This window comes from Trichechus manatus, unplaced genomic scaffold (assembly GCF_000243295.1).
Source record: "Trichechus manatus latirostris isolate Lorelei unplaced genomic scaffold, TriManLat1.0 scaffold00007, whole genome shotgun sequence".
Lineage (NCBI taxonomy): Eukaryota > Metazoa > Chordata > Mammalia > Sirenia > Trichechidae > Trichechus > Trichechus manatus.
Window position 1 is genome coordinate 28,742,987 of NW_004443943.1, and position 23,866 is coordinate 28,766,852.

Here is a 23,866-nt window from a genome sequence, read left to right on the forward strand (position 1 = left end):
GTGGTATCTGAGAAAGGGCCTCCCTGGGTGCTGGAGACAGTGAAGATGAAGAGTGAGAATCCACCTGTAACGAGGATGGGGGCTGTTGGGAAGTCTTGTAACCAAGTCTAGAAAGTAGGACAAGTCGAGCTGGCCATTCCACTCATTACTCTGGAATCCCAGCTGTGGCGCGGGAATTTGCTCTGAAAAAAGGACCTCCAGCAGAACGGCAACGCGCGGGAAGCCCAGAGATTTCCCGCCACCGCTGAGGGCGTGACTCCTGACGTCAGGGCTCCGATTTCACAAAGTGACGGCCGACAGGCTCCGCCTTTACCAAGAAGGCGACACGCGCAGGACCGGAAGAAACTTGCAGACTCCGCCTTGACTCTGCCTCCGAGGTGGAGGTGGGACTGCGCCATAGAACACCACTCTTCCGGTATGCGCCCGCGCGGCGCAATGACGTCACGCGAGCCCTCCTTCTTGGGTTCCTGAGTCCCTAAATCGTGCTGCGTCGGCAACCGTAGTGACGCGTGTGGCCCGGAGGATGGCGGACGCCGGCTTTCGCCGCGTGGTTCCTAGCGACCTGTATCCCCTAGTGCTCGGCTTCTTGCGCGACAACCAACTGTCAGAGGTGGCTAACAAGTTCGCCAAGGCGACAGGCGCTGTGAGTCCCGGGCCTGGGGCGCGGGCTGGGGAGGGATGACCACAAAGCTGTGGGCCCTGACAGGCTTAGGGTTCCGGGTAGGGAGGTATGTGGGATCCGCCAGGCGCGTGTCTGCGGGGTCTTTGTGCCGAGCTCTCGGCGGTGACCGGGGAAAGTCCAAAGTCTCGGCGTCTTCTCTTTCACGAGGTTTGACAAGATAGCCCTGAGAGTCTTTTTACATCTTCCTGGTCAGTCGTGCAGTGGCGGCAGCGTGGGACCCGCGTGGTCCAGGTCACGTGGGCTGGCGGAGTGCTCCAGGAGGGAGCATCGTGCCCAAGGGTATTGGCTGTGCCTGATTCCTTTTAGGCTTTTCGTTGGCTGAGGCAAAGCGTGAGTTGACCTCTCAGTCGCGATTATCCGAGACTTAAAAACGAGTGAAATTGCTTCAGAAATGAAGTAAGGGATTTTTGTTAGTAAAGAAAATGAACGAGAGTAGAGGCAGGGTTCTGCATTTAGTGATACTGAAACAAAGAGTAAGCATCATGGCCCTACCAAGCAGGCATAGCAGTGGGCTTAGAGTTTTGGTTTATGGAATCAAAACTAGGTTTAAGACCAGGCCCAGAGACCCAAGCAGTTTGCTTAACCTCTCTGAGTATTTGTACTTCTACATCATCCACTTTATAGAATTTTTGTGAGTTTCAGCAAGATGATATATACAAAGTGGCAATCCTGGTGTCTGATGTACAGGAAGCATCAATGAGTAAAAACTGTTAGTTATGGTAGCTTAGATGCTTCAAACACATGTAGAAGAAAGATGACCAGGAATATGATAGGTTTGGAATCCACATCTCAATGAAAACAGACAGAGCTGCATGGGAAAACCCCTGCAGAGAAGGGTAGAGAAGTGGTCTTCAGCCTGTTTAATAACATGACTAAGAAGGTAGGCTTGTTTTTTGTAGCAGAATCAGTCCTTGAAAGGAAGTGATTAGATCAGCCTCAGAAAGATCTTCCTTAAGCTGAGACAACCTGCCCTGTAAGCTGATAGAACTGTTTTTTTTTTTATTGGAACGATTTTGAATTGACTGTTAGGGAAACTGCAGAAAGTGTTTCCATAATGGGTTGGATCAAGTTGGGTCTTTCAGAGTTAGAATTCTTTGGTTTTATGAGACAAAAACTATTATTTGTGGAGAGTTTACTAAGGTTCAGATGTCAGTCCTTCTACATGCGTTATCTCTTATCCTATCAACAACTTAATGAGATGTGTAGTAGTATTTCCATTTTATAGAGAAGAAAACATTCAGATTAAGTTCTAGCCTGTCCTGTAGGGTCGCTATGAGTCAAAATTGACTTGACTGGCGATGAGGGTTTTTTTTTTTTTTTTAAATCAGTATTATTAACAGCTGAATGCCATTCTATACTATGTCTGTGATGTAGCTTATTTTTTTATTTCCTTTGGAGTCTTGTTTCCTGTGATATGGTAGTACAAACCACGTTGCAGTAAACACTCTCGTATAAATATTTGTGTCTTGTTTTATGAGTAAAGATAAATTCGTAGATAACACATTGCTAGAGTGAAAAGAACGCATGTTTTTTAATGTTTTGATAATCATGGATAAGTAGATGGAGGTAGATGGTGCCACAAACCACAGGAATGGCCCAAGTTTTTGGTACCAAAAAATGGGGGAATACACAAATGGAATGTTTTTTTCTTAATTTGTGCAAATAGGAGAAATCTTATGAAGGTGTAACGTTTACACCAAATTTAGTTACAGGATTATTAGTAGGTAACATCTAAAGAATAAAGCAACATGTGATCTCCTGTAGAATAACTAGTATAAAACTTCTTTACCTGGCTCTTTCTCTTTTCTCCTACAGACCTGTCAGGATGCCAATGCATCTTCCCTCTTGGACATCTATAGTTTCTGGCTCAAGTAAGCCTTCCCTGTTCCACATTGTCTTTATGCTCCCTCTGGGTAGTCTGGGCTGTGTTCCTTGGTTTGGGAAGGTCCTGATGCCCCAGAAGTTAGCATCATCTGCTTTAACAGGTCCTCCAAGGCCCCAAAGCGAAAGTTACAGGCAAACGGGCCAGTAGTTCAGAAGGCTAAGAAGAAGACTTCATCCAGTGACAGCAGTGAGGACAACAGTGAGGAGGAAAAAACCGAAGTGCCTCCAGTTAAAAAGGCTGGTAAGGCAGGGCAGGGGGCTTAGGGTCGTGGTTCCAGGAAAAGGATTTGTAGTCAGTCTGTACCACATGGCTAACTCTACTGGTTCCTGTGCTGTTGTTCAACAATAGCTGCCAAGCGGGCTAGTCTTCCTCAGCATCCTGGAAAGGCTGCAGCCAAAGCCTCAGAGAGCAGCAGCAGTGAAGAATCCAGTGATGATGAGGAGGGGGAAGAGGACAAAAAGAAAAAGCCTGTCCAGGTTTGCAGCTTTGGGAAAGGAAGGGGTTGCTTATGGAATTGGGAAAAAAAGAAACCTAAATTCTTGACTTCTAGCTTCTGACCCAAGGGTGGTGGTGGGTGTGGGACAGGTGACTGTGGAGAAGAAAATCTGGGGACATTTTGGGAGGTAATAGAAGTAAGTATGAGGTCTGGAAGGGATATATGAAGATGAAGTTGGGCTTCAAATCTAAAGAAATTTCAACCCATTTCGCTTCTCTGGTTCACTGTGTCTGGGGCTCTGACAGTAAGAGAGAGAGCATTTTTAGATGGGTACTGGGAACTCAGCAGGAACAGAACCAATACATCAAGTGGCTGAACTTTTTGCTTCTCATTGACAGTTGATTGCCGTTTTCATTTGCTGTTCCGCTCAGGTTTCCCTCTCTCTTGCTGCTCCATTATCCCCTAAAAAATAAAAGGAGCCTAGAAAGCCTTCTACACTAGGATGCCCTTTGAGTACCCAGAAGCTCTTGCTGATTCCCCTCCTCGTGTGTTTTCTAACAGAAAGGAGTTAAGCCCCAAGCCAAGGCAGCCAAAGCCTCCCCCAAGAAAGCTGAGAGTTCTGGTTCTGACTCGAGCTCAGAGGATGAGGCACCAAAGAACCAGAAGCCAAAGACAACATCTGTGACAGCTAAAGCTCAGGCTAAAGCCCCAGCCAAAGCAGGTATAGTTTCTCTAAGAGGCTGGGCTAGGGACTGGGCTGCTCTGGGAAAAAGTAGGCTACAGTTGTCACAGCAAAGAAAAATGTGTTTTTTAAAAAAACGGTACCTGTTTGGCATTCTTTTAGTTGTATTTCAAAGATATTTTATGTTCCCACAAATCCCATTCCACTGGGACCTCTTACACATCTGTTCTTTGTGCTCTTCGGTGCTGTTTTTATCCCCCTGCCCCTTTATTCCACAGGATGATTGAGAATTTTTTTTCTTCTGTAATTTCTCCGTGTTGGAGGTTAGCTTGTGATTTACAGAGCTCCTCTGACCGGAATTGGGCATAGAGGACTTCAGAGGACATATTTAAATTATTTGTATCATACTTCTTTTTTCCTTTAGGAAGTTTTATTCATGAAGTTCGATGAAAAGTCATTCTTTGACACAGTAAACCATGGCAGTCTCCTTCATGGCTGCTCCAAAGACAAGAATCAATAGACTCCTAAGTTCTGAGCGAATAGGAAGGAGGGTTTTCATGGCCTCTGCCTTGCCTTGTTATTCCTTACACTTTTTTTTCCTCTAGGAATGCCAGTTCAAGCAACACCTAAAGTAGCCAATGGCAAAGCAGCTAGCAGTAATAGCAGCAGCAGCAGCAGTAGTAGTAGTGATGACTCGGAAGACGAGAATGCAGCAGCCATCTCTAAGAAGGTCTACACCTGACTTTCCAGAGAAGTGGTGTCAGGGTCGGGGGGTGCTCGACTGTGTTCCCCAGCAGGATTGGTTGGGTCAGCATTTTCCTGGGGTAATTGATTTTCTCTCTGACGCAGACTGTACCTAAAAAACAAATTGTGGCCAAGCCTCCAGTGAAAGCCTCCGCTGCCTCTGCCCAGAACAGTTCCAGTAGTGAGGATTCCTCTAGTGAGGAGGAGGAGGAGCAGAAGAAACCCATAAAGAAAAAACCAGGTGACTGGACATGGGGAGTCAAGCTGCATGACTATAGCCAGGGCCCAATTGCTAGAGAACCTCGGCAGTCACCATGTGGACTTCTCCATAGAGCTGCTGGAGTGTCCCCATGACGTGACAGCTGGCTTTTCTCAGAGCAAGTGATCTAAGAAAGAGCAAAGAAGTCACAATGGTTTTTAAGACCCAGTCTCTGATCCACTGCCATTTCTGCTGTGGCCTGTGTGTTAGAAGCGAGTTGTTAATTCTAACCCACACTCAAGGGAAGGGGAGTTAAGCATCACCGCTAGAAGGGAGTAGTAGCAAAGAATTTGTGGACACATTTTTAAACTACCACAGTATTCCTCTTAAACAGGTCCCTACAGTTCAGTCCCCCCACCTTCTGCTCCTTTACCAAAGAAGACCCTGGGGATCCAGCCTCCCAAGAAAGCTGCAGAGAAGAAACAGCCTGAGGAAAGCAGTGAGGACAGCAGCGATGAGTCTGGTGAGTCTGAGGGTTGCAACATCCCCCTGAAAATGGATCAGCGGGGAGGGCATGAGCAATCAGGAAGGGAGATATGCTTTTGTCCCTCTCTTGCTTTTTACCAAAGCAAGACAGAGCTAAGGCTCAGGATGCGTTTTCACATCCTCCTTTCTATGGCTCTTCTGGTTGGATGGTAGCTCTGGGCCCAGTAAAATGTCACAGGTTCTCCCCAGATTCAAGCTCTGAGGAAGAGAAGAAACCCCCAGCTAAAGCAGTCATCTGTAAAGCAACCCCTAAACCAGCTCCAGGAAAGAAAGCAGCAGAGAGTTCTTCAGACAGCTCAGGTAAGACAGGTGGAGGCCCTCGGCATGGGATACTCCCTTGGGCGGCTGCCACAAGGACCTCATTGAATCTGCTTTGGGGAGCTGCTCATTCTGCTCCCTCTGTGTCTAGACTCTGACAGCTCTGAGGATGAAGCTCCTGCCAAGCCAGCCAGTACCACCAAAAGTCCCTCAAGTAAGCCAGTTGCCATTACCAAACAGCCTGCAGCGAAACCGGCTGCAGCTCCCAAGCAACCTGTAGGCGGTGGCCAGAAGCCTCTGCCCAGAAAGGCCGATAGCAGCTCCAGTGAGGAGGAGAGCAGTTCTAGTGAGGAGGAGGAGAAGATGACAAAGAAGACTGTGGCCACACCTAAGTCCAAGGTGATGGCCAAAGCACCTTCATCTCTGCCTGCCAAACAGACTCCTCAGGGAGGTGGGGATAGCAGCTCTGATTCTGACAGCTCCAGCAGTGAGGAGGAGGAGGAAGAGAAGACATCTAAACCCCCCGTTAAAAGGAAGCTGCAGAAGGCAGCAGGAACTGTAACTCCTTCCAAGCCAGCCTCCAAAAAGAAAGTAAAGGCTGAGAGCAGCAGTAGTTCTTCCTCTGGTGACTCCAGTGAGGAGGAAGAGGCGAAGCCCAAGGCTAAGGCCACTCCAAAACCACAAACTCCCAAGGTCAATGGTACTTCTGCACTGACTGCCCAGAATGGAAAAGCAGGCAGAGACAACAGTGAGGAGGAGGATGGAGTGGCAGTTTCCAAGCCAGGTCTGTATCCAAAGAACCTGCCCTCTGGGTTTTACCCCCCAGAATCAGGATGGGATATAGTCTTGGGGCTTGGGATAGGGAGAGGAGACTCACCACTAAGCTTCTAGATGCAGGCCTTCAGCATGGGACACTGAGAGGAAGAGAGGAAACTTGTCTCCACTGAGTCTAGCTTTCTGTTTTGTTGGTTCAGGAAAGAAGCGGAAGCAGAATGAGGCTGCCAAGGAGGCAGAGACTCCTCAAGTCAAAAAGCCTAAGCTCCAGACCCCCAACACATTTCCAAAGAGGAAGAAAGTAAGTTGTCTCAGTTTCCTCTCAGAAGCCAGCCCCGTAAGAGTGGAAAGAAAAATCTGGGGCTCATCTTGACAGCCCTCTGCCTGGCCTGGCACACGTGCACGTGTGTGTAGCTCAGGAGGGCTCTTAATTTCCTACTTCTCTTCTTTAGGGTGAGAAAAGGGCATCATCCCCATTCCGAAGAGTCAAGGAAGAGGAAATTGAGGTGGATGCACGAATGGCAGACAACTCCTTTGATGCCAAGGTGAGGGGAGAGAGGGTGTTGTTGACTCTTCAGGGCGATGCGGTGGGAAAGAGGGCAGCTTTTGGTTCGGGTTGGTGGGCAGCTCTCTGGGATCAGGTTCCCTTGAGCAGGTGTAGAATGAGAAGAAGCAACAGGGACCTGGTGTTGGGCTTCTGTGTGGTGACCACCTCTTTCTATCTACCAGCGAGGTGCAGCCGGAGACTGGGGGGAACGAGCCAATCAGGTTCTGAAGTTCACCAAAGGCAAATCCTTCCGGCATGAGAAAACCAAGAAGAAACGGGGTAGCTACCGGGGAGGCGCCATCTCCATCCAGGTCAATTCCGTTAAGTTTGACAGCGAATGACTTGGGATCATCTGTGTTGAAGCAGAGGTGATGCTCCAGGACCACCTACTTTCCCCAGTGGACCTGGAACCTTCGGCTCTCTTCGGGGAAGGTCTGGGTAAAGACAGCAGTTTAGACTAGATATTAAGATTTTGCAGCGTTTAACATCCTCTGTGGTCCTTTTCTGTGTTCCTAGTTTTGTACAGATTTGGTTTTGAGTGTTGAGTAGCAGGAGCATGCTAAGGGGGGGTGTTAATTTTTAAGAAAATTTGTTTTGATTTTCATCCGTTTCTGCCTGTACTGTGGAAGTCCTCATACTGAGAAATTTGTATATTTTGTATTAAATCACTTCTTACTGATTTTTGTTGTAATTTTCAGAGGCGGGTTCCCACAGATTAAATTTTGGCTATTGCCCAAGATGTAATAAAGGTCGCATGTATGGGTTTTTATAATCTACTTGAAGGAGATTTCTGCCTATGTGATTCACGTTTCATCCTTCCTACCCCTCACAGCCCTGGTGAGGGGCACTTAAAGAATGACTTGTTTATACGTGTGTGTCTGTCACGCATGCACTGTGTAGTTCATTCTCCTTCATTGGTTCTGGGACTGAAGTTTTCAGTCAGCATGGACCTATCTACTTTTGGGGGATAAAATTCACTGTTTTGTTACAGGTAAAATTCTGGTGTGGTGTGAATGCCATGGCTCAGTCTGGACATTTTGTTGTCTGTAATTTTATCACTATTACATAATACTTGTAATACATATTTTTGGGTTCTTTTTTTCTTTTGGAAGCACAAGCTTTTTTCTGTTGAAAGGTTATTTTGATGACCCTTACTACTGTAGAGTACTAGGTTCTTAAATATTATAGTTTAGATCACTGATTCCCAGAGAAGCTTTCAAAACATTGAGGACTGCATTTTCTTATTTTTTTACTTTTAGAGAACAAAATAACATTAATTTATTCTGAAAAACACGTTATCACTTGGTATTTATGTCTTGGTAGCAGTCATGACATAAAATTGGTTTTATTGACTCTGAAATGGTTGGGAATCACTGATCAAGAAAGTGGGGGTGGAGGGGAACAACCCAACTATCTTTACTTAGAAGTCTAAATCCTCAGTAGGAATTAGGTTACATTAGGTGAGTTTATAAGCAACCTATGTATGTGCTAGTGGAGGTGGAAGTTACCTTTATAGAAGCATATTAGCTGGTAAAATGAGTATAGTGGGATTCAAAGAGCATTCTAACAGGATTATTGTGTCTGGTAGTTGGTACATAGGAGCAATTGATGTGCCCCCTTAAGAACCTAAAATGTCAGTAACATTGGGCTTAACAGTAACAACCAGTGAGCAGAGATAATGACACCTAGGGCAAGCTGGCTGAGTGTACAGCTGTAAGAGGTGGTTGGCAGTGCTCATTCAACAAGCGAGGAGGGAAGAGTCAGCAAGCTTTGTGGAGGCTGGGTTGTCCCTGTGGTGGGAAAGTGTGTCCCAAGATCTCAAGGATGAGATGTAGATCTTCAGGTTAACCTCCCTTTGTTTGGATTCCACGCTTACTAACCCGATGATAACTTGGTTGTCCATGAAACTGCCTTTAGGAAGAAGATGCACTGCTCATGCTGACATAGTTATTTCAGTCTGCATGGTGAAAATTACACGTCTTACTATGACATAATAAACAAGCTGGTTTATAATGTGTCTTTGGGAGTATTATTGCAAGTGAGTCCACACCCTTCCTGCCTCCCACCAAAGTAGGGCAGCTCGGCTCCCGGTTTGAGGACTGGGGTCTAGATCTGGGGAGTTCACTGCAGAGGCTTCTTGGCAGGAGCTTGCTGGCTTTAATGGGCAGCACTTTGTCTCATGGTGTCTTCCAGGCAATATTCCAGTCTGTGCATAGTCTGAATTGGGAGTTGGCGCAAGACATATTTTGTATTGCCTAGGAGCTAAGAATGATTTTTACATATTTAAAGGGATTGGGGGGTGGGGAAGGGCGACAGAGGCCTTATGTGGCCCACAAAGCCTAAAATATTTGCTTTCTGGCCCTTTTCAGAAAAAGTTTGCCATCCCTTGGTCTAAATCAGTGCTTCATGATACTGGCTGCAAATTAGAATCATCTGGGGGAATTTTAAAAAACACTGATACCCAGGGTCTGATCCCCAGGCCAGTTGACTTGTGCTCTCTGATGGGACCTGGGTGTTAGTATTCCTTGAAGCAGACAGGTGATTCTAATGAGCAACTGGTGTTGAAAACTGCTAGTTGGAAGAGTATTTGAAAAGAAATGAATGATAGTGCCCCCACTCCCCGCCATGTTTCTATTTTCAAATGTACTTGTTACATTTAATTATACAAAAGTGGACATTAGATTTTCTTCTCATCTTAGTCCTGTTTCCTGGAGCCTGTTTCTTGTGTCTCCTTCTGGAGAGAGCACCTAAGTACGCACTACTATGTGTATGTGTATCCCTCCCACCTTTTTCCTTTCACAAATGGTAGTTTGCTGTGTACCCTGTTCTATAACTTTTGGAGCTCATTTCATAGCAGAACACAACTCATTTTTAATGACTGCGTGGTACTCCACTGTATGGAAGTAGCAGAAGTTCTTTAAACTAGTGCTTTATTGGTAGATGGTTCAGTATATATGTGGATATTTTTGCAGGAAAAATTCCTAAAAGTCATTGCTGGCTCAACAGGATATATAGCGTTTGGCATTTGGTCAATATAGCTCTTCAGATAACTGATGTGCAGTTCCAGCAATAATTTATGAAAGTGCCCCTTGTTAACACCATTACCAAATTGATCTTTGGCACTTGGATAAATGGAAATACTATCTCAATGTTGTTTACTTTCCATTTCTCTTACAAATGGAAAGCTGTTTGTATTTGCCTTTCTATGAAGTGTGATTGACGCTGTCCATGTTTCAACTGGATTATTTCTCTTTTTCTTAATGGTTTGCAAGTGCCCTTGATATATTAAGAATATTAGCCCTCAATCATGGGTTGCAAATATTTGTTTTTCTGGTATTTTCATTTTAAAATGGGCTATGATATACCTCCATGAACTTTTCTCCTTAAAATAGATGATGAATTTGTGAGCTTACTGTTGATGGTAAAGCTATGGCTTATTTGTTTTTTCTTTTGCGTTTGATAAACATAACCCTTCCCAGTCCTGTTTGCTTATTTAACTTAACCAACTTCTTTTCCCCTTAGGTCTTGAAAAGCTGAACCTGCTATATTTATATGCAACTAATGTATTATACAAGTGAGGCAGTTTACCAAATTTTTTAACACATTCACTGAGAACCACTGAACTAGATGAAGCATCCCAGAGTATTAAATGATTTGCCCAGGGTTGATAAAACTGCAACTCTTATCCATTGGGATAAGAAACCAAGTCTCTGTTTTCTCTCTGAATATCAAGGTACCTGTATTCAACATTTTTTTAGTGTGTCAGTCATAGAACTCCCTGAGAGCCGAATGACTAGTGAGGGAAGTTAGGCATTATATACACCATGCTGAGTCCTGTCACATAAGGGTGCCAGAGGAACACCCCAAGGAAATAAGCAGGAAAAGTTGGTTGACCCTGGCCCAGGGCTCTGAAGAGAGCTGTTTGCCAGGTGTGAGAAAGCACATACCCTGCAGGGAATAGCAAGTATTTTCCAGGGAGAGAAGGGGGCCTTTAGGAATAGCAAACTACTAGTGCAGAAACTAGACGTGGAAAAATGCAAGCATTTCTGAATGGTGCAAGTGGAGGGTGCATGGGAGGTGGGGGCAATATAATGCAAAGTCTGACAGGATTCAGTGGCCTTTTGTACCCAAATCAGAAGTTAGTACTTTATTTTGTTTACCTGAGTATGTTAGGAGCTTGATAGTCCAGTGCAATGTTCCTGGTGCTAATACTGTTTCCAGGAAAGCAAAGTTCCTGATTCACCACCAGGAGTTCTCAGGTCCCCTGCTTCCCACAGCATCTGCTCAAACTGTCTGCAGTTATTAAAGAGACCAGTAGGTGGCGCTCTTGCCCATTGTGTAGAAAGCTGAATTAAACTGTTGAAACTTGGCATTCTCCTTACTCCAGTTCTGTCAACAAACTCAGAGCACCTACCTTGAGCCTTTGGATACAGAGCTGAATAAGACACATGCCCTCCTTTGAAGCTCCCTGGTTCCGGAGAGTGGAGAATTGGTCAGGTCTGGATGACTTACTTCTTTCCTTGCCCTACTTGGAGAGGGAAAGAGCCCCAATTTAGAGACCCAAAATGATGCCTATGTGTAAGATGATGCAGAAGATACCAGTGATCTTCTCCTTACGGGGCTGAGGAAAAGGGAAAGAGGTTCTGGTGTAGAGACCAAAGGGAAAAGTCTTGGAGGAAAAGGGATGAAGTTTCATTAATTTATTTGAATATTTGAATCAAATATTTATTGGGTATCTAATATGCTAGACATTGCTCCAGGTGCGGGGGATATAGCCATGAACAAGCTAGACAAAAATCGCTGCCCTCATGGAGTTCACATTCTTGTCTAGGGGAGGGAGACAATAAAATACACCAAAGAACCAAAGGGATGAGTCAGTGAAAGGGTCCGTCTGGAGCTGAGGCCAAGCCTGACCTTTTGTACTTAGCAGATATGAGTTTAATTTCACAAAGTGTACAAGGAAAGTCACATTGCCTTATTTTCATGAAAGTCTGAGGGACTCTGAACCCACTTCCTATTCCTCATCCTGTTCTTCCCCTAGCTGGTGGACAAGGTCCCTGAGTCTTAAGCATGAGGAAACATCCAGGAGGTAGGCCCGTCTGCCTCTTACCTGAACTGGTTATCTTTGAGAGGCCACCTGGTACCTGAAAGCCAGTGGCAGGTAATGTTCCTTGTAGAGGAACCCTGATGCCCACCATGGTGCCCCTAACCTCTCCTAGGTCTTAACAGGGCTCTGGGGTTTTTACAAGGGGGGGCATTCACTGAGATGGGGGACACTGGGAAAGCACAGTTTGGGACGTGTTTGAGGTATCTGTGAGTCATCTAAGTGAAAATGTTGAGAAGTCAGTGGAGACCTGTGCATCTGGAACTCAGTGGAGGGATCAGGGCTGGCTGGGGATACAAGTCAGGAAGTCATAGCAATGTGGTGAGAAGGGCGTTGGAGCAGGAGTTTGGAGTCCTGGATTCTAGTCCCTGTCCTGCTGTGGACTCACAGGTAACTTTGGGCAATTCACTTCCCTTTCTGGACTGTCAATGTCCCTATTTGTAAAATAATGAGATGGCTACCTGGCTTTCCAAAATCTTATTGTTTGTTGTTATTAGCTACTGTGGAGTTGGCCTCAGCTCATGGGGATCATGCACTGTGAGCCATAGGATTTTCAGAAGTAGATCACCACGCCTTTTCTCCTAGTCAGTCTTGGTCTGGAAGTGAAACCTGTTCAGCATTGTAGCGACATGCAAGCCTCTACTGACAGATGGGTGATGGCTGTGCATGTGGTGCATTGGCAGGGAATCAAACTCAGGTCTCCCGCATGGAAGGCAAGAATTCTACCACTGAGTCACTACTGCCCCCATAAACTAGTTGCTGCCAAGTCGATTACAACTTGTTTGTCAGAGTACCCCATGTATGTCAGAATAGAACTCCATAGAGCTTTCAATGGCTGATGTTTCAGAAGGTCATCACCATGCTTTTCTTCTGAGGTGCTTCAGGGTGGATTTGAACGTCCAACCTGCCGATTTTTAACCTGCCAACTCGGTTGGCAGCTGTCACAGATTGAATTGTGTCCCCCCAAAATACCTGTCAACTTGGCTAGGCCATGCATGATTCCCAGTATTGTGTAATTGCCCACCATTTTGTCATCTGATGTGATTTTCCTATGTGTTGTAAATCCTATCTCTGTAATGTTAATGAGATGGGATTAGGGATAGTTATGTTGATGAGGCAGGACTCAATCTACAAGATTAGGTTCTGTCTTAAGCCAATTTTTTTTGAGGTATATAAGAGAGAAGTGAGCAGAGAGACTTGGGGACCTCATACCATCAAGAAAACAGCGCCAGGAGTGGAGTGCATCCTTTGGATCTGGAGTTCCTGTACAGAGAAGCGCCTAGACCAAGGGAAGATTGATGACAAGGACCTTCCTCCAGAGCCAACAGAGAGAGAAAGGCTTCCCCTGGAGCTGACACCCACCCTGAATTCAGACTTCTAGCCTACTAGACTATGAGAATAAAATTCTGTTTGTTAAAGCCATCCACTTGTGGTATTTCTGTTATAGCAGCACTAGATGACTTAAGACAGCAGCCAAGTGCATTAACCATTTGCACCATCCAGGGACTCCTAAAATCTTGTTAACTTCTTTGAAACCTGCCTGGTTGATGGAGTTTTAGCAGTAGAACAGACCTCTTAGCAAATGTCCATGGAAAAAGGGCTTTGTTACTCCTGTACACCGCTGGTTGGGGTGTTAACTGATAAAACCAATTTGGAAAGCAATTTGGCAATATCCTCTGAAGATCAATATATGCATGCCCAATGACCTAGAGGAAACCCTCGTGGTGCAGTGGTTAAGAACTACAACTGCTAACCAAAAGATTGGCTGTTCAAATCCACCTGGCACTCTTTGAAAACTCTATGGGGCAGTTCTACTCTGTCCTATAGGGTTGTTAGTTAATGACCTAGAAACTCTGCTCCTAGGGATATACACTGCCTAGAGAAATTTGTATATATGTGTATCAGAGATATTTAGAAGAGTACCTATAAGTAACATTATTCATTATAACCACCAAACTGGAACAACTCAAATGTCTTTCAGCATAGAATGAATAAATTGTGCTGTGTTCATACAATGAAACACTATATAGCAATTAGAATGAACAAACTACAAATACAACAACATAATGTTTACAAGCAAAATTATTGAGCAAAAGAAGTCATACAAAGCATACGTATATACATATGTAAAGGATTTCATTTTACTTAGATCCACAATCAACACCCATGGAAGCAGCAATCAAGAAATCAAAAGACACATTGCACTGGGCAAATCTGCTGCAAAAGACCTCTTTAAAGTGTTGAAAAGCAAAAATGTCACCTTGAAGACTAAGGTGCGCCTGACCCAAGCCATGGTGTTTTCAGTTGCCTCATATGCATGTGAAAGTTGGACAATAAGGAAGACTGAAGAAGAACCGATGCCTTTGAATCGTGGTGTTGGCGAAGAATACCCGGTATACCATGGACTACCAAAAGAACGAACAAATCTGTCTTGGAAGAAGTACAACCAGAATGCTCCTTAGAAGCAAAGTGGGCAAGATTATGTCTCACATACTTCGGACATGTTATCAGGGGATCAGTCCCTGTAGAAGGACATCATGCTTGGTAAAGTAGAGGGTCAGAGAAAAAGAGGAAGACTCTCAATGAGATGGATTGACACAGTGGCTGCAACAATGAGCTCAAGCATAACAGCAATTGTGCAGGAATGGGCAGTGTTTTGTTCTGTTGTACGTAGAGTCGCTATGAGCCGGAACTGACTTGACGGCACCTAAAAACAACAACAAAAACGTACATATATAGCATGATTTTGTATACATAACGTTCAAAATCAGAACTAAAATATAGTATTTAGCGATGCATATTTAGATGGTGAAGTTACAAAGAATAAGGGAGTGAGTACCATGAAATTCAGGTTACTGGTTATCTTTAGGGCGAGGAGGGAGTTGTGATTGGAAAGTGGCATAACAGGCATCTAGGGCACAAACAATGTACTATTTCTTTAATTGAGTGGTACTTTAGAGTAATTCATGAAGCTGCACATTTATGCTTATTGTATGTCACATATAAAAAGGTTTTTTTTAAATGGAGGGCTCTGTTTACTTGGGACAGGTGAAATGGGGGAGAAACCTTAGGGAAGGAGAAAGGTAGGGGACAGAGCAAAGGGGGATAATAAGACCAAAGTAGAAAGGGTGGCTATGGGGGCCATGAACCCTAAAAAAGGTGTTCCCAGGGGCTCTTAGCAGAAGAAACCCAAACTGCATCTGCAAGCCCAAGCAAGAAGTCTAGGCTTCTGGAGTGATCACCAGAGAGCAGGACCGGTGCAATGATGGTGAGCCATCATTAGTGCCAGAGCAACTACAGGACAACAAGGCAGGGTCCCAGGAAGCTCTTAAAGGTTTCCTCTTTTACATCCTATCCTGAGGAAGGCAGCAGAGTGCAGTAGAAAGGACCAAATGGCCCTGTATTTTAATTCCAGCACTACTAGTTATGTGGTACTAGGCTGTGGTACTTGGTTATTTTCATCTCAGCTTCCTTATATGTAAATAATAATAATAACGATTAAGTGCTTACAACAAGCCAGGCGCTATAAACTTTATAAGCATATCTCATTTAATTCTTATGACAACTCTGTGAATATTATTATTCATATTTTACAGAGAAGAATTACTTGCCTGAGTTTATGCAGACAGGTAGAGCCGAGATTTGAATCCAGTCAGTTGGACTCCAGAGTTCATGCCCTTAACACTATACTACAGTTGCCTATAAAATGTAGGTAATAAAATTCATATTGCAGGACTGTCTATGGATTTTAGGTAATTAATGTAAAGTGCCTTTCACCTAACGTTTGCTTTTTAAAGTGCTATTTCAAAGAGAAATTTGAAGCAGCTCACTAATAAGACATATAGGAAAAAACCCATTAAACTAGAAATAGATGATTTAAAATTATGTTGTGGAGGAACATAGGAAGAAGTAACCTTCATAAATTTAGGTTGATACAGTTAATTGACAATTGAACGTTAAATTTAACTCACAGGTTCCTGGTAGCCAAAGCAAAGAGGAGACTAAAATGGGTTTGATAATTATCCCCCAAAGATAAGGAAGCATACAGAGACACAATTTTTCCTGGTGGTACTTAATTAAAAAAAAAAAAAAAGTTGTCCTATAGGTCCTTATTATAAGAGACTTCAGTAATTGAATAATTATGGCCAATGTCTTTAGCAACAATTTTACCGAATAATAAATGTTTTTTTGTAACACCGATTTTCATACATCATCAGGTTAAAAGCTCTGAATATAATACTGGGACTTCCTTTCTTTTCAGTGCATATTTGAATCTCCTTTCAGATGTATACTTTACCTTGTTTACTGTGACTCCACTTGTTTTTAAAATGTATATTTGGAGTATTTTCAAAAAATATGTTTTAATTATTGTTACTTCTTTGCCACCATTTTCAAAATAGATAACTGAATTCATTTTCAAATTTACATCATCGATCGTTTGAAATTTGTTTACTTGTGAAGACAAGGGCTTCTTTTTTTTTTTATTTTTATTTTATTGTACTTCAGGTGAAGGCTTACAGAACAAATAGTTTCTCATGAAACAGTAGTACACATGTTGTTTTATGACATTGGTTAACAACCCCACAACATATTAACCCTCTAAATTCTCAACCTTTTTTTTTTTTTTGGTGAAAATACACATAGCCAAAGATACACTGTTTCAAAAATTTCTACATACACAGTTCAGTGACATTGACTACGCTCTTCCAATTGTGCTGTTATTCTCACTTAAGATGAAGGCTTACAGAACAAAATAGTTTCTCATTTAACAGTTACTACAAATGTTGCCCTATGACAATGGTTAACAATCTCACAACACATCAACAATATCCTTACTCAACCTTGGGTTCCCTATCACCAGCTTCCTTGTCCCCGTCTGCCTTTTGGCCCTTGTCACTGGACTCCTGTACCTTGTTAGTCTCATGTGGTTTTACGGGGCTGTCCACTCCCAGGCTGAACAGAGAACCTCGGAGGTAACTTCACCACTGAGCTAAAAGGGTGTCTGGGGGCCATACTCTCGGGGTTTCTCCAGTCTCCTTTAGGCCAGTAAATCTGGTCTTATTTTTTTGTGAGTTAGAATTATGCTTTACATCCTTCTCCAGCTCTGTCCAGAACCCTCTGTTGTGATCCTGGTCAGAGCAGTCAGTGGTGGACAAGGGCTTCTTTTAACTGTGTATCCCAAAACGATTTCTGAAAAGATTAGGGGAGGCAGCAGATCTTGAGTTCACTTCTGTATAAGATAATCCATAAAACTGATGTGTTAAGAAATGAGGTGAAGTAGTCACCCAGCTGCTGATGCATGCTCACTTCCTGCATGCATATTTCTTAGTAAATGGCAAAAGCCATGTTTCAAAAAATTCTGAATTGTGGAAGTATTTCAATAATGTCATACATATAATGGAATATGAAGCAACTGTTTAAAAGAATATAATAAGGAAAAAGATATAGCAAGATGCACATCAGGCTGCTAACATTGATTATCAAAGTGGGGTAAATGGAGGTAAACCCTTGTAAGGCTGCATATTGCCATCTCCAGAGTAACTGCTAGAAGCATAATAAAAGAAGACACAATTAAAAAGCCAATACGGAAGCAGGGCCAAGATGGTGGAATAGTCAGATGCTTCCTGTGGTCCTTCTTACAACAAAGACCTGAAAAAAACAAGTGAATCGATTGTATAAGACAATGTAGGTCTAGGAGCCCTAAACATCAAAGACAAAGTTGAGGAGTAGGACTGAGCAGCAGGGAGAGGGAGAGACAGTTCAGAAACAGCAAGGAAATGCCAGACCTGACCTGGCTGGCACCCTGCAGGCTGGTTTGTTTGGTACACGCGGGCTGAGGCAAGCAGTAGTGCACAGGACGCGTTTTCCACATCAGAAGAAACCTTGCGGCAGAGTCTGCACAAGCCTCCGGAGCCAGAAGAAGCGGCGCTGAATGTGTGCAAGTTATGTGTAAGTGTCTAACCTACCATGTGGGATCAAAATAACCCCTCCTTCTCTGGGAAGTGCCTTTCTTCCCCTTACCTGCCCCCTTCTCGCTCTGCTCTGGTCCCAGTCTGGCAGTGTTCAGCAGTTACTGTGCCCCCTAGGCTGAAAGTGGGACCTGTCGTTCACCCTATCCAGTCTCCTGGCTTTGGGGAGGGAAAAATAAACAAATGAACAAACAGGAAAAAAGAAACCGCCAGCTCCCCTAAGCCAGGAACTCAGGGCAGGCACTGCCCCTTTGCCTAGGCACAGGCATAAGGGGTCCACAGACTTCGAATGCCTTTCACCCTTGCCTAGAGCTGTGTGGACCCATTCAACAGCCTAGGCCCTCTTTAGCATAGTACAACAGGGTATATACCTGAAGTCTATTTTCAACTGTAACAGCTAAGGAGGAGTGGCAGATTCATGACATTTGACACTACCTTACCCATTAAGCAGGTCCTCACCTACCGACATCAGGGGCCCGAGGACTGGTGGCTCCACCCACTCCACCTAGCCACCAAAGACAGGGGTCTGAGAATAAAGAGGTGCCTCCCGGTCCTTATAGCCAATAGCATTGGACACCCAAAGTTCAGCTGCAAAACCTACTCACCTACATGCTCTAGGGGACAGGGACACGCCTTCCACCTAGGCACTTGGGCAGCTGTCAGCCCCCTACCTTGCTCAGCACATAACCTCCTACTGCAGCCAGATACCTGTGCCTGCTCCAAACACCCCTACGTAGCCCTGCCCGTCTAGGACTGTAGGTGAGAGCCTGCACCACACATTCGGTGACCAATAAACTAGACACCTGAGCTGAATCCACACAAGAAAAGTAAATCGACTCCTGGGCTCACATACCTAGTAGCAGTTCTAACTACCTGATGACAGGATGTGAGAGCTTCAAAGATACCAAAAATCAAAGTAGCTCACATGCCCAGCCCATATGGGTGTATCAAAACAAAACTAGAGGCTAAGACACAGTAAGCAAACATACAATAAATAAATATATTAACTTACTGATGGCTTGGAGACAACAGTCAATATCAAATCACATAATGAGGCAGACCATGATGGCTCCAGCAAGTGACCAAAACAAAGAACCAGGAAACCTCCTGGAGGAAGAGAAGGTCTTGAAATTACTGGCGGTAGAATTCAGAAGATTAATACACAAAGCTCTTCAAGATATCAGGAAGGAGATCATGCAAAACTCAGACCAAGCCAAGGATCACACAGACAAAGCAACAGGGGAATTTAGGAGAGCTATACAAGAGCAAAATGACAAATTTAACAGGCTCCTAGAATCCATAGAGAGACAGCAAATAGAAATCCAAAACATTAACAATATGATTTCAGAACTAGACAACTCAATAGTAAGTCATAGGGGCAGAATTGAGGCAATGGAAATCACAATTAGTGAGAATGAAGATAAAGCACTTGACACCAATTTATTTGAAGAAACATCAGATAAAAGAATTTTAAAAAATGAAGAAACTCTAAGAATTATGTGGGACTCTATCAAGAGGAATAACCTACAAGTGATTGGAGTACCAGAATGGGGAGGGGATAACAGAAAATACAGAGAGAATTGTTGAAGATTTGTTGGCAGAAAACTTCCCTGATATTGTGAAAGATGAGATGATATCTATCCAAGAAGCTCATTGAATGCCACACAGGGTAGATCCTAAAAGAGACACCAAGACATATTATAGTCTAACTTGCCAAAATCAAAAACAGAAAATTTTAACACCAGCTAGGGATAAATGAAAAGTCACCTACAAAGGAGAGTCAATAAGACTAAGCTCTGACTACTCAGCAGAAACTATGAGGGCAAGAAGGCAATGGGATGACATACATGAAGCTTTGAAGGAAAAAAATTGCCAGCCAAGAATTATATATCCAGCAAAACTGTCTCTCAAATACGATGGTGAAATTAGGCCATTTCCAGATAAACAGAAGTTTAGGGAATTTGTAAAAACCAAACCAAAATTACAAGAAATACTAAAGGGGGTCCTTTGGATAGAGAATCAATAATATCAGATAACAACCCAAGACTAGAACACAGGACAGAACAACCAGATATCAACCCAGATAGGGAAGGCACAAAAACAAGTCAAAGCTAAAACACTGAAAATACGGAAACAGAGACGTCAATGTGTAAAAGATGACAACATTAAAAAAAAAAGGGACTAAATATGTTGTCATAGACCTTTCGTATGGGGAGGAAGGTAAGGCGATATCAAGAAATAAAAGATTGGTTTAAACTTAGAAAAATGGAGGTAATTTTTAAGGTAACCATAAAGGAAACTAACAAACCTACACATCAAAATAAAAAAGGAGAAAAACATAAAGACTCAGCAAACACACAATCAACTAGGAATGAAAATGATGAAAAGACAATACATAAAGAAAAACGACTCAGCACAGAAAATTAAGTGGGAACAAAGAAACTGTCAACACCACAAAAAAAAAAATACATCAAAATGACAGCACTAAGCTCATACCTATCAATAATTATACTGAATGTAAATGGACTCCATGCAACAGTAAAGAGACAGAAAGTGGCAGAATGGATAAAAAAACACAATCTGTCTATATGCTGCCTACAAGAGACACATCTTACACTCAAAGACACAAACAAACTAAAATTCAAAGGATGGAAAAAAATACATCAAGCAAACAACAATAAGAAAAGAGTAGGAACGGCAATATTAATCTCTGACAAAATAGAGTTTAAAGCAAAATCCACCACAAAGGATAAGGAAGGAGACTATATAATGATTAAAAGGTCAATACACCAAGAGGACATAACCATAATAAATATTTATGCACCCAATGGCAGGGCTCCAAAATGCATAAAACAAACTCTAACAGCATTGAAAAGAGAAGTAAACAGCTCCACAACAGTAGCAGGAGACTTCAACACACCACGTTCGGTGCAGGACAGAGCATCTAGAAAGAAGTTCAATAAAGACATGGAAGATCTAAATGCCACAGTCAACCAACTTGATCTCATAGACATATACAGAACACTCCACTCAACAGTAGCCAAGTATGCTTTCTTTTCCAACACACATGGAACATTCTGCAGAATAGAGTACATATTAGACGACAAATTAACAGAATCCAAAACAACAAAATATTACAAAGCATCTTTTCTGACCATAAAGCCATAAAAGTAGAAATCAATAACAGAAAAAGCAAGGGAAAAAAATCAAATACATGGACACTGAACAGCACCTTGCTCAAAAACTACTGGGTTATAGAAAAAATCAAGGATGAAATAAAGAAATTCATAGAATCAAATGAGAATGAAAACACATCCTACCAGAACCTTTGGGACACAGCAAAAGCAGTGCTCTGAGGTCAATTTATAGCAATAAAGGTGCACATCCAAAAAGAAGAAAGGACCAAAATCAAAACATTAACCCTACAACTCGAGCAGATAGAAAGAGAGCAGCAAAAGAATCCCTCAGGCACTGGAAGAAAAGACATAATAATCAGAGCAGAATTAAATGAAATAGAGAATAGAAAAACAATCGAAAGAGTCAACAACATCAAAAGCTTGTTCTTTTAAAAGATCAACAAAACTGATAAACCATTGGCCAAACTGACAAAAGAAAAACAGGAGAGGAAGCAAATAACCCAAATAAGAAATGAGATGGACAGTATCACAGCAGACCCAATTGAAATTAAAAGAATAATAACAGAACACTATGAAAGATTGTACTCCAACAAATTTGAAAACCTAGAGAAAATGGACAAATTTCTAGAAACACACTACCTACTAACACAAACCGAGGTAGTAAAACTAAATAAACCCATAACAAAAGAAGAAATTGAAGAGGTAATAAAAAAACTCCCAACAACAACAAAAAAAGCCCTGGCCCTGCTGCCTTCACTGGAGAATTCTACCAAACTTCCAGAGAAGCGTTAACACCAGTACTACTAAAGGTATTTCAGAGCATAGAAAAGGATGGAATACTCCTGAACTCATTCTACGAAGCCAGCATGACTCTGATACCAAAGCCAGGTGAAAACACCACAAAAAAAGAAAATTACAGACCAGTATCTCTCATGAGAATAGACACAAAAATCCTTAACAAAATTCTAGCCAATAGAATTCAACAACATATCAAAAAAATAATTCACCGTGACCAGTGGGATTCATAACACATATACAGGGATGGTTCAACATTAGAAAAACAGTTAATGTAATTCATCACATAAATAAAACAAAGGATAAGAACCCCATGATCTTACCAATCGATGCAGAAAAGGCATTTGACAAAGTCCAACACCCATTCCTGATAAAAACTCTCAGCAAAATAGGAATAGAAGGGAAATTCCTCAACATAATAAAGGGCATTTAGACGTGGGGCCAAGAAGGCGGAGTAGTCAGGTGCTTCCGGTGGACCCTTTTAAAACAAAGACCCCAAAAAACAAGTGATCTGATTATATATGGCAATCTGGGAGCCCTGAACATCAAAGGCAGAGTTGAGGGACTGGACTGAGTGGTGGCAGGGGGAGAGATGGTTCAGAAGCAGTGAGGGGTTGCCAGACCTGACCCAGCAAGAGCCTGAGCTCTTCAGGCCTGATCAGCCCCGGAGGTGAGCAGTGAGGCAGGCAAGCGGCCGTGCTCAGGAGGCGCATTTTCCGCACCGGGAGAGACCCAGAGCCAGAGAGTCTGCATGGCCACCCAGAACCAGTGAGAAGCAGCCCTCATCGGTGAAAGTTAGGTACTTGTGTACGGCTTACTGCATGGATCAAAAACACCCCCCTTAGAGAAAAACCTCTTTCCCAATTTCCTCCTTGCTCCCTGCTCTGTACTGGGTCCTGAACCAGCTTCAGCAATTGCCGAGTCCCCTGGGCCAGAAGTAGGATCCGTCGCATACCCAGAGCCATTCTCCCTACCTTGGAGAGTGAACAGATTAACAACAGGGGGAAAAATAAACTGCTGGCTCCCCTAAGCCAGGAACCCAGGGTAGGCACAGCTTCTTAGCCTAGGCACAGGCATTGGGGATCCATGGACTTTGAGTGTCTTTCCCCCTGCATAGATTTGTGTGGGCCCATCTCAACAGCATAGGCCCTCATTACTGCAGTACAACAGGGTATGTACCGGAACTCTAACTTCAACTGTTTCAGCTGTGAAGGGGCAGGTTCTTGACATCAGACACTGCTCTGCCCATTAAGCAGGATCTTCATCTACCCACATCAGGAGCCTGAGGACTGGTGGCTCCACCCATGCCACCTAGCCACCTGTGATAGGGGCCCATGAATAAGAAGTGCACCCCTAGTCCTTACAGCCAACAGCATTAGGTGCTCATAGTCTGGCTGCAAAACCCATCCACCTACATGCTCTAGGGAACAGGGACACGCCTTCCTCCTGGACACTCTGGGGCAGCCATCAGCCCCCTGCCTTGCTAGTGTGTCCCCCTGCTGCGGCCAGATGCCTGTGCCTACACCAATCACCCATGCCTGTCTAGGGCTGTAAGTGAGAGCCTACACCACACACTTGGTGGCTATCTGCCTGGGCACCTGAGCTGAATCCATACAGGAGGAGTGGGTGGACCCCTGAGTTCACATACCTAGTAACAGATCTAGCCACCTGGTGACAGGACATTAGAGCTTCAAAGTTGCCAATAATCAAACTAGCTCATATGAGCAGCCTATTCGGGCATATCAAAACAATACAAGAAGCTAGGACACCGTAAGCAAACATAAAATAAATGAATATAATAACTTATTGATGGATCGGAGATAACAGTCAATATCAAATCACATAAACAGGAAATCCATGATGGCTTCAGCAAGCTCCCAAAATAAAGAATCCAGAAATTTTCCAGAGGAGGAAAACTTCTTGGAATTACCGGAGGCAGAATACAAAAGATTAATATACAGAACTCTTCAAGAAATTATGAAGGAAATTAATCAAAATGCAGAACATGCAATAGAGGAAATTAAAAAGATTATAGAAGAGCATAATGACAAATTTAACAGGCTGCAAGGATCCATAGAGAGACAGCAATCAGAAATCCAGAAGATTAA

At 43.4% G+C, this 23,866-nt stretch overlaps 1 protein-coding gene across 1 annotated transcript; it reads left to right on the plus strand.

Moving 5' to 3' along the window:
- The first annotated feature begins 399 nt into the window (after positions 1 to 399).
- On the plus strand, positions 400 to 11,658 carry NOLC1 (nucleolar and coiled-body phosphoprotein 1). The gene is made up of 13 exons (XM_023740995.1): positions 400 to 643; positions 2,498 to 2,553; positions 2,668 to 2,807; positions 2,916 to 3,043; positions 3,565 to 3,724; positions 4,291 to 4,415; positions 4,535 to 4,670; positions 5,023 to 5,151; positions 5,364 to 5,474; positions 5,584 to 6,216; positions 6,407 to 6,507; positions 6,659 to 6,751; positions 6,936 to 11,658. Exons 1-13 carry the CDS (start codon positions 524 to 526, stop codon positions 7,092 to 7,094), a joined length of 2,091 nt encoding a protein of 696 aa, XP_023596763.1. The 5' UTR covers positions 400 to 523; the 3' UTR covers positions 7,095 to 11,658.
- The last annotated feature ends 12,208 nt before the right edge of the window (positions 11,659 to 23,866 follow it).

Excerpts from the sequence above, each read along its gene's own strand:
- NOLC1 (XM_023740995.1), top strand. The coding sequence starts at position 524 with ATGGCGGACGCCGGCTTTCGCCGCGTGGTTCCTAGCGACCTGTATCCC. Across the intron at positions 644-2,497 it reads TCGCCAAGGCGACAGGCGCT|ACCTGTCAGGATGCCAATGC; the intron begins GTGAGTCCCGGG and ends TTTCTCCTACAG. Across the intron at positions 6,217-6,406 it reads AGTGGCAGTTTCCAAGCCAG|GAAAGAAGCGGAAGCAGAAT; the intron begins GTCTGTATCCAA and ends TTGTTGGTTCAG.